Genomic DNA, 14,393 nt, shown 5'->3' with positions numbered 1-14,393 from the left:
CCAAATTGCTATGGTTATTACTCTAGATTTCCTTGGAATTGCACACGGCGCAGAGCACAAGCAGCCCGAAACAATTGTGGCCAGCCGCAGAGTTCCAGCCAGCAATGAGTATCCATCCATTTAGCCTTGCAACTCGTTTTGTGTTTTGTGTTTTGTATTTTGTGTGTGTTTGCTTTCAACCAGCTGCAACTTTCATTTCAATTGTCAATGATATACCCAATGATTGCACATACTTTAGTTTACTTTCTGGGGTTCTAAGGCCCAGGCCAGGCCTGGCCCGGCCCGGCCCGACAAAGTGTTATGCAAATGGCCAAGCAATTGGCTCAATTTTCCACCGGCGATGGGCCATAACTCATACACGGAGGCCGCAGACTGGTTAACTGGGTAATCGGGTCACAATTTAGGAAACTTGTTTGCTTTTTCCATCATCTTTTCATTTCATCTTTATTTTTTATTAATGCTCGTCGTCGTGCCACACACACGTTCGCTTTTATCAGTATGCTAATAAAAAAGAACAACTGGCCAAAAGCGAGACATGGAGCCATGGAGCGTCCTGTTTTTGTAGAATGCCAAACCAAAAACAAACCTGTCATTGAATGGATCGTTAAAAGCGCACGCGCTCAACCAGAAACGAAAGACTCAAGACACAAACTTCTTGACAGCCGAACGTGATTTTCCTCCTATCGGAGTGGCCGATTGCCACTTTCCATTGGGCGCCGAAGGAATTCGCTGGGCGTACAAAATTTTTCATTTTCATAATTTAAACATGTGGGTCACTGTGCTAATTGCTTGTAATTATTATTCAATATGAGGCACAGCCCCAGTCGGTAGTCTGTAGTATGTAGTCTTCCGTCTGCATTCGCTTGTAGAAAGTGCTAATTTAATTAAATTTAAATATTGAAACAAGTTATCGACGGGGACACAGTGGCCAGCGTTGTCTTGTCGCTTTGGTATGTGATATTTTACGAGATCAATGAACCTGCTGCTACCCCAAAACGATTACTGACCCAGTTCCTTCCAGAACCAATCAATCGGTGCTGTTTAGAGCGGTTAATTGTGGGATGCCTGGCGACGGCCTTTTACTTTCACATTACACAATTCGCATGGGTCTCTGATTAACTCATTTGACTGGCAGGCAGTTCCCACAGCATAACTTTAACACAGGCGAAAAAGTCGCACGTCTATTACGGAGACCCCGCAATTAGGTGTAATTTTTAATGACATCAAAAACATAACCATCAACCATCAAAAGCGTGGTAAAGTAAACCTAATTCACGACAAAACGAAACACCCATAATCATGAAAATTGTTAAAGCCACAACAACACGATGACAAAGAGCAAAGTCATTAGACCAGACCCTGGGCCAGACTCAACTTTAAACTGTCTCTGGCGGGTCTCTGATTTATGGTGGCCCCTCGAAGGGAGCGGGTGAGAGGGGAAGCTACCGCTTTCCTACATTTCATTCAATGGCATTGCCAGCCGCCGGAGCAGCAGCAGCAGCTGCAACTTTCACTTTTGGCAGCCAAAAATTTCTCGCTCAGCTTCTGAGTGTGCTTTGGTGTGGTTCAAAGCGGTGCGGCGCCACACTCACGCAGAGCAGCCAGTTCACGGACGCGGAGAGAGACCCAGAGAAGAGAGAATTATTTATGGCTTAACGAATTTATGTCTCAACTTTAACCGCAACCGAGCAACCGAGCGGCCAAGAGAAAGAAGCCAAGAAACGAAACGCAACGCAACGCAACGCACACCATTTGGCCGAGAAGCCGCAGCAAAGTAGCCAAACCAGAACGAACGGTAGGACGCAAAATATAAAAGAAATACTTGTAATTAAAATCAGTGAAATTTTTTGATTGCCCCCTCGGCACGATCTCCCCTCGGACGAGATGAGGCAACGTGTAATGCCCGCTTGTCTGGCTCATGTTTTTCTCTTCGGAATCGGCCAGGCACAAGCCAGAGCCGACCCCAAAGCAGACGAAGAAACCCGTGTACAGAGCTGACCCCGTTAACGATCATTGGACAAACATTCAATGGCGAGTGCTCCGCCTTTTGGCTGGAATGCGGCAGGGGCCTGCCCACTGCCCGATGCCAGATCTTGCGGCTATTCAAATTCGATTCGAGACCCGGAGGAATTTTTCCCTGCAGCAAGTTTCCATTTAATGTTGGACAAAGGTATTCAATTTCATGGGCAAATCAAATCTTAGTCATACGAATTAATTTGCATTTCATTTTTTGTGTGTGTGTTTGTGTTGTTTTTTGTGGCAAAAACGAGAAAGAAACAACAGAAATTTCACTTTTTAAGGTGCGTAATCGGTCTTGGCCGGGCCGCCGACTCATAAGCTGATCTCAAGTGGCGTTGTTGGATGGCTGCCGCTTGTTAACTCTGTTGGCCGGACAGTACACACCTTGGCCACATCAGAGCCTTGTGTTGGGGCGTTTCATGATTCATTCGAGTGTTGCAAAATCACATGAAATTTGCGAGCAGATTCCCGTGGTGCTGAGAGGAAATCCGTGAGCCGTGAGCCATGAGCCCCCCAGTCGGATTTCCGCTCTCACACCGAGAGCCAAGAAAGAAAGTGACACCTACATGCTAAGCGGGGGATTAGCATATGGAAATGTATAACCCCATTGGCCAAATCGGTTAGAGTTCCCTTCCTCCCAGAAACAGAAACAGAAAATCAATAAACCGAAATAGCGGCAGACGGAGGGTCTAAGAAATGGCAATGAAAGTCAAGGCAACGTGCCTCAAATCTTAATTATAATACGCAGTCTTGGCCATCGCAGGTTCTTCAAAGAGAAATGGTGAAATTTCTGACTGCCTCCGCGGCAGAGTGTGAAGTTCAAGTCGCGTGGAGTGGAATTTTCGTTGCATTTTCATTTTATTAGTTTTAATGAGTCAAAAATTTTCAGCCACTTATGGCATAAAGCGAGAAAAAATTATGCATTACACACTGACGCATACGATATGGGATTTAGAAAGAAATCGCTGCTATTATTAAAGTACTCGCACTGTCCGCAGAAAATCAAATGGAAACTGCTGATGGATTGGTGGAAAAAGCGCTCCAGCGTTGAATGACAGCCGTGGCCAGCGCCGTTAAAGCTGGAGTTGAAGTTGGCCAAAGCAAACAGCCGTTGGCCAAAAAATATACACATTCGTACAACAAACAGCTAAATGGCAAGAAAATTGCAGAGAAACACAGACGGACAGGCACGAGCCTCTGGACACGACTCAAATAAAAAGGAAAGTGCCGAGCACAGGCACCTCGAAAATGATTGCTCAGATTTGGTCAGCCAAGATACGGATAACGGAGATAACCGATAGCCGAGCGATGATTGACTCGATGGGGATCGCCTGCCGCTTTGCGATCCATCCTCTGGTGCAGCCAATAAATCTTTCAAGGCTGTCAGTACGTTTTTGGAGGCAGAGTGTGACTTCCTACCAGCTAAGGATGGTAGCAGAGGCATTCCAGCCACCCGCCGTATATGGCCTGCGTACATCACTCAGATCTTGTAGGAAATTCGGTTTAGGCCAGGCCCACAGCAAACCGTTATTGCCGCTGCCGCTGCTGCTGCGTTACAAGCATTAAAGAGCTCTTTTATGGTCACTTGGCTTTTTGGCTCAGTCGGCTGAGCTGTTGTTAATGCAATTGCAATAGCGGAGCAGCGCCCGCGCGTGCCATCAAATAAATGGGTTGGCTCCAAGTTCTGCTCCAAGTTCTCTACTGTTTCTGTTTCTGTTTCTTTGCTAACAATTTGCCAATTTGGGTCGCTGGCGATGGCTATAAATCAGACGCCGGACAGTGGTCTCCTTACCGGCCCCGGCCGGCCTATTGGGAGCGAGCTCCGCCGACCTATTGGGAAGGTAATAAATTAACTAACGGCCAACTGCCAATTAATCTCGTTAGCTCTTGCTCTGCGGATTAAATAATCTCCCGTCGAATGCATAACGCCGCCAGTCAGCCGTCAACACGCAACCCATCGAATCTCATGCAAAGCAAAGTATGAATTAATTACCAGAATCCAACATCTAATAATGTTTTCGGTGCATTTACATAACAGCTCGTACCACTCACACGGACATTGATGGTCAATGAACCTTGTACGATAAGGTTTTTGGCCAAAAGAATGGGGAATGCTATCCGCGAGAGAGAGAGAGGAAATAAACACCAATTAACATGTAGTCCACGATTTGTGGGTCAACCAAATTTGATGAAGAGAAAAGTAAGCCACACCGAGAGATCTGGACGGACTCGGAAGAGTCTCGTAATTATGCTCGCACTAAAAACTGAGCAACTTTTTGCTGGTCTGCCGGCAAAAAGGGCTGGCACACAGCACAGGTTGCAACAAAAGACTTGAGGCACAAACTTGGCCAGTGGCAGTGTCTCTGCAGTGCAGTGTGGGCCGCTTCGCTTGCCCTGATTTCCACATTGGTGACCATCAGCTACGTCGGCTTCGGGGTTGGAGGGGGAAGTATGCTAATTAGCTCTAACTGTAAAGGCAGTACGCATTGCTAACCGCTTAACCCACAAGACAGAGGGCTCTTCTATAAGTGAGGGCTCTCTCTCCCGGCTTACCCGTCTTCTCGCTGACCAGCTATAGATATCCTTATTCTTGGATGGTACTCGTATTATTCCACAGAAGAACTTTTGTTTAAACAAACAATAAAGTTCACACAGACACAAACAAGAGATAGAGAGAGAGAGAGACGCACGATTACCGTTTTTTCTTTTGCGATTTCCGTTGATTTTCAATTCGATTTTCCAAACACGTCTCGCACTTTTCTTTTCTCTCAGCTCCGAAACAACACACTCACAAAGCTGGGGTTCAATATGGTACGGGTATTTCTTGCATTTACATTTCTCTCGCGCTCGTTCGTTTGCTCAAAGATGGATGTCTCTGGTGGAGTTCCACGACGCGTCCGCTGCCTTCGACGGTCTCGGTTTGAATGAAGTTGCGCCACGACAAAAGAAATTTTTTATTAAAAAGAAAGCACTGCCCCCGAGGCAATGCCAGCCAACAGCAAACCCAAGCGCCAGCTGACGTTCGGAGCGGTTGGAAACGGTTAACAGCGACACAGAGCCACTGTTAAGATTCGAATCTACTGCAGTGGAACATTTTAATTGTCGAATGCAGTCTGGGGAAATTACGAGGCGCTTCCGAGTGAATGGAATGGAATGGAATGTGTAATAGATCCGCTAACACCAACCGTTAAAAAGTGAACGATGTGTGGGGTAATGATAAGAGATTTAAGCTGGAAACCCCACCAGCAATAGCATTACCCAATATACTAGTGCGAATATTACGTATATGATATACGGGTGCCATCCCGCAGAAGCATTCCAAATTCCATTTTTAGGAGTTTGCCATGGCTCTCCATATAGTCGTTCAATGATTCAATCCATATCCATCCCAACAAAAGACACATTCAGCTCCTTTCTAAATGTCTCTTCTACAGCATTTCTCGACACGCGGAAAGGTAAAGATCCGGTGCGATTTTCCATTTTCTCTGATGCCCGGGTTGTCCGTTCAATATTTGGGGTTCCAAATGAAAGTTGGCCAGAAAAAAGTAATTAAGGCAACTTTATATTTTGGAAAATCGCTCAATTAAGACCTAATATCAGGAGGACTTATATAAAATCAAATTTAATGCGCAAAAACATGCACATAATGACGCTAAGCACATACTTAAGTCGCTGATGTTACGTACATTTATTCGGAGAGATGTCTTGCCTTACGCCCCAAACTACGTTTGTATGTTCGTGGTTCACCAAACGCCAACAAACTTCCAAGTAGACGGCAGGGCAGTGAAAGCGGAAGCACAGCACTTATTATTCTCTCTATTTTGCACCATACAGCACACAAAAAAGTGATGGGTAAAAAGTTGGAGCCGCGTATAGCAGCAATCAAAGCAATAGATGTAATTACTTCATTCATAAGCACAACAGGGCGAACGTGGAACCGGAATCGGAGCAGGGCCACAAAGTTCCGTCGAGGTGGCCAATAAAATTGGTCATTAAATAAGCAAAGGAAAGCTGTCTAAATATACATACTACTCTTATACTAGGTATGTTTTCGCAGCTTGTTGTGGTAAATTTTTGTTGACTTATTGCATAAGGAACGAGATCTTAAAATCAGTTTACTCGGGACAGAAGTTGCATCGGGAGCCCCTACACTTGATTTTAATAAATTATATTAGTTTATTCTGACTTTTAGCTTGTGTATAAATTAAATTTTGCGTTGAATCAAAGGTTGACTAGCTGCTCGGCAGCAGATTCACTAGAGTACGCAATGGATGGGTAGGGGCAGCGATCCCCAGACCACTAGCGCGCCTGGTTGAAAGGATTGTCGGGAGACTTGTTCCACTCTTTCATCAGCAGCTGCTTCCACTGGGACATGCGGAGCGAGGGATTCTCGGCTTTGATGCGGGGCAGGTTGTTGGCTTCGAAGGTTTTGTAGGCGGCGCGCATTCGCTTCTCGGGATGCTTGTCCTCATCGCTCTCGTTGACACTGTTGGAACATGGCACGGCAAAAGATTAGGAATATTCAAAAAAGATTTATACCTTCGATGACACTCACCTGAGAACAACGAGCGCCTGGTCAATGTTGCTGGCTACATCGGTGTCGGCGAGGGATCGATTGATGTTCTCCTCCACGACGTTCGTCTGGACCACAACGCGAGTGGCGGCGGGCTTGTTGGCCTCGTTAATGGCATCGATGTTTCTCTGCTTCTTCTCAAGCTCCTCCAGTATCTGCTGGCGGTTGATTTTGGCCAGCGGCTGCTTGCGCTGGGTGCTGATGGAGCTCATCTCCTCATCCAGCAGTGCCTTGGCCTCCGCCTTGCGCTTGGCTGCCTCGGCCCGCTTGCGTTCCTCCTCCTCGCGGCGCTGCTGCTTCTTGGCCAGGCTTTTGTCGTCGTCATGCCACAGACGATCTTCGGCGTCCTTGGCCTTCTTATCCTGAGTCGCCTTACGCTCCTTTTCCTTCCGCTCCCGCGCCTCCACGGCCTTCGAGTTGATACCCATTTTCTTTGGCATTTTCGAGCTGCGATCCAAAAATTTGTCCAAAAATTTAGAATTTGTCTTGGATGTAGTGTGACCGCGGACCTATCTATAAAATATACCGACCGACCCTCAGAAATATACCGAAACATACCGTCTCATTATTAAAATATACCTAGGAAAACAATGAACTTAAGCCACTTGACCCCGCTCTATTTAAACAGGTGAACAACTTAACTTCAACCACTAACCATACATTATAAAAATGTGCCTGTGGCGTCCCATCCGAGAAAACAGGATATATATGACTGGAGAAAATATCCTTGATCCTAGATAAGGACTTTGTCGGATGAAGAATGCTATTCCGATCACAGAAAAAACGACCACTTCCAAAAACCGAGACTTTTAGATTTTCAGGTTTTGTTTTCTTTTCCCAAGGATGTGCAGAGTCTAGCAAAATCTAGAGTCATTCACAAAAATATTTTCGCCAGACCAAAAAATATTTACCCTATCTAGGTAAAACACCTTGCATTTGTATACTCTTTTTATTATATTGGAGTATTAGGTTTTAGTATGTTCAGTATTTATACTAGAAATCTTCTAGTTCTTGTGCGTCACCTGTTGTGGTAACACACCCTGTTAAATGTCGGCCGTTGTAAAATTGCATGTAGTGGCGCCATTTTTATTCGTGAAACCACGCTTCATTAATAAAGGAAATAAAAGATCACGAGCAACGAAGTTGAGAAGGTCGTATAAGAATAAAATGAGCAGTGTAATAAACTACAGTAAAAGGGATCCCGGCGAAAAGGAGTGTGCCGAGTCGGCTGAATCGCTAGAACATCTAATGATACCAAAGCTTCTAGACCGTTGGGTGAGGAATACGTCTGAAGACCAGCGAGTAGAGATGGTGCCGAGGGACCAGCAGCAGGAACATTTGCAGGAGCTAAAAAGCTTTCATACGAAGCTGGGGCAAACGGCACTCAGCCGAAAGAATCATGGGGAGCCCAAGCCCGCGAAACAACTGGCGGCGCTGAAGACGGACTCCGAACACCTAATCGTGGAGCAAAATGAATCCAATACGAAGTGGCTCCAGGAAGTGGAGGATATGCATCTCCATCCACACGAGTACAGCAACAGCAGCACCACGTTGACGTCGATGATATACCCCACAGCGTCTTCCTTTTTGACGGTCATGGAAAACGCAATGGTTAGCGTACCGATAGCCAATATAATTGGCGGCCTAAATGCGCGGTTTTCGCAGTTTAGCAAAGGCATTTCCACTGCTGTCCTTCCCCAGCAGCAGCAAATGCTGGGTCCGTTTACTGAGCACGCAGAAGCGCAGGCACAAACACCAGCAGCGGTGATAGTACCAGAGCCAGACGCTCCTGTCACAGATGAGCCATTAGCGCTGCTCAGCTACCAGAAAACGGCAGCAGAGGCAGACGATCCAAAGCTGAACATTCTGATCAGGAATGTGGTGTGCTCGTTCAATGTGGGTTGCCAACTCGACTTAAGAGACATAGCGCAGCGTGGCTTCAATGTGATATATCACAAGAATCGAAATTTAACCATGAAGCTGCGGCGTCCCGCTGCGACGGCCTTCCTTTGGTCATCCGGTAGGATCAATTGCACAGGCGCCACATCTGAGATACTGGTAGGTGTCCCAGCAAGCCATGCAAGCAAATCACCTACATATATAATCTAATCTCATTCCTAATCTCATTTGAAGGCCAAAGTGGCGTCCAGAAGGTTTGCCCGTTGCTTGGGGAAACTCGGTTTCCCGACACGCTTTCAGAATTTTCGCATAGCGACTGTTCTGGGTACTTGCAGGATGCCCTGGGACATTAATATTGCCAACTTCTCGAAAAAGCATCCGGAGAATGCCAAACACGACCCGGAGATGCATTGGTGTGTCACGTACCAGATGCAGATGCCAAAGGCCGCGCTGAAGATCTTTACCACGGGAAGCATAACAGTGATGGGTGAGTCTCCAGTCCTCCAGTCTCTCTGGCTCTCTTTGGACTCAATTTTATTCAAATTATAGCCGCCAGCGTGAACCTTGTGGAATCCGCCATAGAGCATATATATCCACTGATCCGTGAGTTCCGTAAGCAGCGATCGCTAGACATGGTCAAGAACTTAAGGGCTAAGAAGAAGAAAAATGGCGCCAGCATCACCACCGCCAGCACAACCACCGACCCCAGCAAGGCCCGGGCACTGGAAGAGAAAATCTTCATTCAGTCACAGATGCAGTCGCGCAGTGACATCATGATGAACGCCACCGCAGCCCATGCTAAAACAATACCTAAAAGTGCGGCGTCGGAGCTGGCGAATGCACCGTACCGCAGTGTAGAGCGGCTGAGGCAGATCGAGGCGTATCGCGAGATGTCGAAGCAGACGCGGGAGGAGCGCCGCCACATACCCTTCCCGAGAGACACGTCGGAGGCAAAACTGTTCCCCTACTCGGGCCCCAGGAAGTCCTTGATGGACAATATCAATGCCAATGCCCGTCGACGGGCCAACAAATTCTGGGCCAGCAAAATTAAAAAGAAGTCGCCGCGCTCCAACGACCACAGCTTTGCCGAGAGATCCCCCTCCTCCAATCCGGCCATCCAATCCACCAGCAGCACATCCGTCACCTCCAAGTCGGACCAAATTCTGCCATCTTCCTCGCCACCGGCCACCCAATCCACCGGCAGCACATCCGTCACCTCCAAGTCGGACCAAATTCTGCCGCCCTTCTCGCTACCGATCATTTCGGATGAAATTATCACTGCCGCGGGGACGATCAAGATCGAGTGGTAATATCGCTACCGCCGGCAATACCAAGTAAATGACTCTTAAAACCTGATGTTTATGATATAATGCTTTCTTTATTATTTTGATATGTATATGAATACAGAACGTCTTTAATTTGAAATTTCTTGCCTTGTTACAATATAATGATAATTCTATTCGACTGTGTCTTTTTACTTTTAACGTTTCTGTAGCCCATCAATGTATCGAGTAATTGTTTTCCTCGTACTTAACAACGGGCACAAGGACACCCACTTCCAGGCGTTTCTCGAGACTTTTAAACACGAGTGGAGTAGTAGTTCAAAACAATCTTGCTTTGCATTGAATTGGTCGCTCAATTTACCCATCAAAACATATTCCGCAGTCAATAAGGGGTATGTTAATTGCTGCGGATATGCACGAATATCCGTCATATGGATCGGAAACGACATTCTGGGACAGCCATCACCATCACCGCGGCCTCATATGTACTCTTAAGGCCCCTAGACGCTCCAAATTAAACTCGAACTTCACATGCAGATAGCGCTTTTTCACGTCTTGAATTGCCAAAAGGCTATTGCGTTAGAGTATTGTCCTTGATGAGAGCCAAGGCATTCATAGGGATCGGAGAGTCGGGTAATCGCATGTTGTAACCAACTTAAATTTTCAAAACAACAACTGCCGCCCCCTTGATAAGAATCTGTCCAGTGCTGCCACTCGGTGGACACAGGAATGTTCTAAATAACACCAGAAGCGTGACTTTGCAGATGAGTGGCAACTTCATCTTTTCGCCCTTGCTGTTATTTTCATTATTTCATTTTCAACGTTATCTAGAAATCCAATAAAAGCAAGTATTTAGAAAAAGCCAATCAAGTAGCAAATTGAGTCATTAATTGTATAAAATTATCTGGGTATGGCTAAGTATTCTATTTAGCTTGTAATTTTCAACGGAAGATCAAAAACGAAGAATACGTAAAATAGAACTTGAATTCGTCAGTATATTTACGGTATATTTTTAAAATGAGATGAGTTATCTTTTGGTATATTTCTGAGGGTCGGACGGTATATTTTATAGATTCTTGCTGTGTTTACAAATTGGCACGGAAAATTTTACGCTTTTTAATTGCTAAAATAATTAATTGTTGAGCAACGAAAACGGGCGGTTGAGCGACCTGCACTTGGCATGCCGGACATAAAAATAACACCACTCGGTGCCGGCCAGGATGTGGGCCGCAGTTGCCTGCTGCTGACGATGGGCGGCAAAAATATAATGCTTGACTGCGGCATGCATATGGGCTACAATGACGAGCGGCGATTCCCGGACTTTTCCTACATTGTGCCCGAAGGACCCATAACCAGCCACATCGACTGTGTGATCATTTCCCACTTCCACCTGGGTGAGTACCTACCACGCCTTGGCCCCCAACGCTCCTTATCTCTGATGAAATTTAATGAGAGTCTAATCGTTTGCCCCTAAATGTATGTACTTATCAATGGTTGGGTATTCAGATCACTGTGGCGCTTTGCCCTACATGTCGGAGATAGTGGGCTACAACGGGCCCATTTACATGACACATCCGACCAAGGCGATTGCACCGATCCTCCTCGAGGATATGCGAAAGGTGGCCGTGGAGCGGAAGGGCGAGTCCAACTTCTTCACCACGCAAATGATCAAGGACTGCATGAAGAAGGTCATTCCAGTGACCCTGCATCAGAGCATGATGGTGGACACGGATCTGGAGATTAAGGCCTACTATGCCGGTCACGTGCTGGGCGCGGCCATGTTCTGGATTAAGGTTGGCTCCCAAAGCGTCGTCTACACCGGTGACTACAACATGACGCCGGATCGCCATCTGGGCGCTGCCTGGATCGACAAGTGCCGACCCGATCTGCTCATCTCGGAAAGCACCTATGCCACCACAATACGCGACTCGAAGCGCTGTCGTGAACGCGACTTCCTCAAGAAGGTGCACGAATGCGTGGCGCGTGGCGGCAAAGTGTTGATACCGGTCTTTGCCCTGGGGCGGGCCCAGGAGCTGTGTATTCTGCTGGAGACCTACTGGGAGCGCATGAACCTCAAATATCCCATCTACTTTGCTCTGGGCCTCACCGAGAAGGCCAACACGTACTACAAGATGTTCATAACATGGACGAACCAGAAGATTCGCAAGACATTCGTCCATCGTAATATGTTTGATTTCAAGCACATAAAACCATTTGATAAGGCTTACATTGATAACCCCGGTGCTATGGTTGTGTTTGCCACTCCTGGCATGTTGCATGCCGGCCTCTCGCTGCAAATATTCAAAAAGTGGGCGCCCAACGAGAACAACATGGTCATCATGCCCGGCTACTGTGTCCAGGGCACCGTGGGCAACAAGATCCTCGGCGGTGCGAAGAAGGTTGAGTTCGAAAATCGTCAGGTGGTTGAGGTCAAAATGGCAGTGGAGTACATGAGCTTTTCGGCGCACGCCGATGCCAAAGGTTTGTAGCATTCACTATCCCAAGAGCTTCTCTAAAGAACTTTTCCCTTTATTGCAGGCATAATGCAGCTCATTCAAAACTGTGAGCCGAAGAACGTAATGCTCGTCCATGGGGAGGCGGAGAAGATGAAGTTTTTGCGATCGAAGATCAAGGACGAGTTCAATTTGGAAACTTACATGCCCGCCAATGGCGAGACCTGTGTGATCTCCACGCCCGTTAGAATACCCGTAGACGCTGCCGTTTCCCTGCTAAAGGCCGAGGCTCGGTCGTACAACGCTCAGCCGCCGGATCCGAAGCGACGACGACTCATCCACGGCGTACTGGTGATGAAGGACAATCGAATAATGCTGCAAAATCTAACAGATGCCCTCAAGGAGATCGGCATCAATCGGCATGTGATGCGCTTCACGTCCAAGGTGAAAATTGATGATCCCGGTCCGACGGGGCTTACCAGCGAACGACTGCAGACACTGCTGGAGGAAAAACTAGTCGGCTGGACGGTGGAACTGCAAGAAAATGGTTCCATTACCATTGAATCCGTTGAGGTGAAGGTCGAGGAGGATGCCAAGGATCCCAAGCAGAAAACCCTGCTGATTTCATGGACCAACCAGGACGAGGACATCGGTGCCTACATACTCAATGTACTGCAGAATATGTGCTAGATCCTGGCCACGGAGCCCAGCGAAACTCCCCGACATACTATATACCTTAATTCCATAGTTTGCTAAGCACAAAGGGTTGATTGATATCGTTTTCTAAATATCTAAATGAATGGAAAAAATGAAATAAAAGAAATAATCCGATATCCAAAACCAGGGCCCAAAGGTTAGGTTCGTTCGTTCCACGCTATTTATTCTGGGAGTTATTCAGAAAGACTTTAACATTAATGTAATCCAAGGCGTCGCTCCTGGCGCCCTGAATCATATGCAATTACTTTATATATCGTTGGAGCTGTTCGAACTGGAGTTTCTGGATCAGGACAGGACAGCTTATGTGAGGGCAGCAGCACCAGAGATGATCTCAATCAGCTCGCGAGTGATGACAGCCTGTCGGGTGCGGTTGAATGTGAGAGTAAGTTTGTCAATCATCTCACCGGCGTTCTTGGAAGCATTGTCCATGGCCGTCATACGGGAGGACTGCTCCGAGCAGGCACCCTCCTTCATGGTGTAGAAGATGAGGGAGGCCAGCGAGAACTCCAAGTAGCTCTTGACGACATCGCTGTCGAGCGAGTCGTAAGTGGCCAGTTTCTCCGACTTCTCGACAGTGGGGCCACCGTAGATGGGCAGTGTGCTGCACTGGTACGAGACAACGGACCTGAACTTGTTGTACACGATCTTGCCCTCGGTGTACTCGTAGCCAGTGTTTAGGACCTCATGGGCGATCTTCGAGGCATCCAGGAAAGTGGGGGGCAGACGACCGATTTCGTTGGCCACCATCAGGATATTCTTGCCGTACAGACGGGCCAGAATAGCACGGGACTTGTCTCCCACGCAGAAGATCTTGGTGTTGGCATGTTCGGTAGCCATCTCGCCACGGATCAGACGCGCCACACCAGTGTGAACAGCACCGCACAGACCACGGTCCGATGTTACGGCGATGAAGAGCTTCTTGGGCTCGGCCTTCTCATCCGGCACGATCTCAGTCTTTTCGAAAAACTGCTGAGCACCGATTCCATAGGGACGCGCCGCCTTCAAATCACGCTCGGCACGGGCGTACTTGGCCGCGGACACCATCTTCATCGATTGCGTAATTTTCTGAATGTTCTTCACGGATTTCAGACGCATGGAAATGGTCTTTAAAGTGGCCATGCCACGCTGCTGCTGGGCCAGCATGGTGGCTTCAATGGCCATGGGCAGCAAAAGCGTAGTGCGTTGCATCATCATCCTGTGAGCTCTTGAAGATTCCCTGCTCGAAAAATTGGCAAAAAATTACACACGGCAAATGGGCAGACGAAAATTTACCTGCGTTAAGTTGGCTGCGCGACGACGATGTTATAACACCGATTAGTATATCGATAATCTATAGATATATTCTGATAACAAAGCAGCTGAAGTTAAGTTGTATGGTTATATTTTGATCTGTCAGTTAAATGATTGCCCTCTTGAGATATTTTGCAAACGACAAGAAAACTATATTCA

General features: G+C 47.2%; 4 protein-coding genes across 4 annotated transcripts; 2 read left to right on the top strand and 2 right to left on the bottom strand.

The window, feature by feature from the left end:
* Positions 1-6,171: 6,171 nt before the first annotated feature.
* LOC108157472 (coiled-coil domain-containing protein 124) lies at positions 6,172-7,105 on the bottom strand. The gene is made up of 2 exons (XM_017289551.2): positions 6,575-7,105; positions 6,172-6,505 (listed from the first exon to the last, which is right to left on the bottom strand). The coding sequence occupies exons 1-2, from the start codon at positions 7,030-7,032 to the stop codon at positions 6,319-6,321; spliced, it is 645 nt and encodes a 214-aa protein (XP_017145040.1). The 5' UTR covers positions 7,033-7,105; the 3' UTR covers positions 6,172-6,318.
* Positions 7,106-7,599: 494 nt separating this feature from the next.
* On the top strand, positions 7,600-9,916 carry LOC108157711. The gene is made up of 3 exons (XM_017289882.2): positions 7,600-8,650; positions 8,726-8,978; positions 9,041-9,916. The coding sequence occupies exons 1-3, from the start codon at positions 7,640-7,642 to the stop codon at positions 9,799-9,801; spliced, it is 2,025 nt and encodes a 674-aa protein (XP_017145371.2). The 5' UTR covers positions 7,600-7,639; the 3' UTR covers positions 9,802-9,916.
* A 922-nt stretch (positions 9,917-10,838) lies between these two features.
* Positions 10,839-13,859, top strand: LOC108155911 (integrator complex subunit 11). Its single transcript, XM_017287057.2, has 3 exons — positions 10,839-11,168; positions 11,281-12,255; positions 12,313-13,859. Exons 1-3 carry the CDS (start codon positions 10,955-10,957, stop codon positions 12,915-12,917), a joined length of 1,794 nt encoding a protein of 597 aa, XP_017142546.1. The 5' UTR covers positions 10,839-10,954; the 3' UTR covers positions 12,918-13,859.
* Positions 13,091-14,310, bottom strand: LOC108155913 (ATP synthase subunit gamma, mitochondrial). The gene is made up of 2 exons (XM_017287058.2): positions 14,217-14,310; positions 13,091-14,160 (listed from the first exon to the last, which is right to left on the bottom strand). The coding sequence occupies exon 2, from the start codon at positions 14,136-14,138 to the stop codon at positions 13,245-13,247; it is 894 nt and encodes a 297-aa protein (XP_017142547.1). The 5' UTR covers positions 14,139-14,160; positions 14,217-14,310; the 3' UTR covers positions 13,091-13,244.
* Positions 14,311-14,393: the final 83 nt, after the last annotated feature.

Source organism: Drosophila miranda, chromosome 2 (assembly GCF_003369915.1).
Source record: "Drosophila miranda strain MSH22 chromosome 2, D.miranda_PacBio2.1, whole genome shotgun sequence".
Taxonomy (NCBI): Eukaryota; Metazoa; Arthropoda; class Insecta; order Diptera; family Drosophilidae; genus Drosophila; species Drosophila miranda.
The sequence above is the reverse complement of the archived record's forward strand: the minus strand, read 5'-3'. Positions and strand labels throughout refer to the sequence as shown.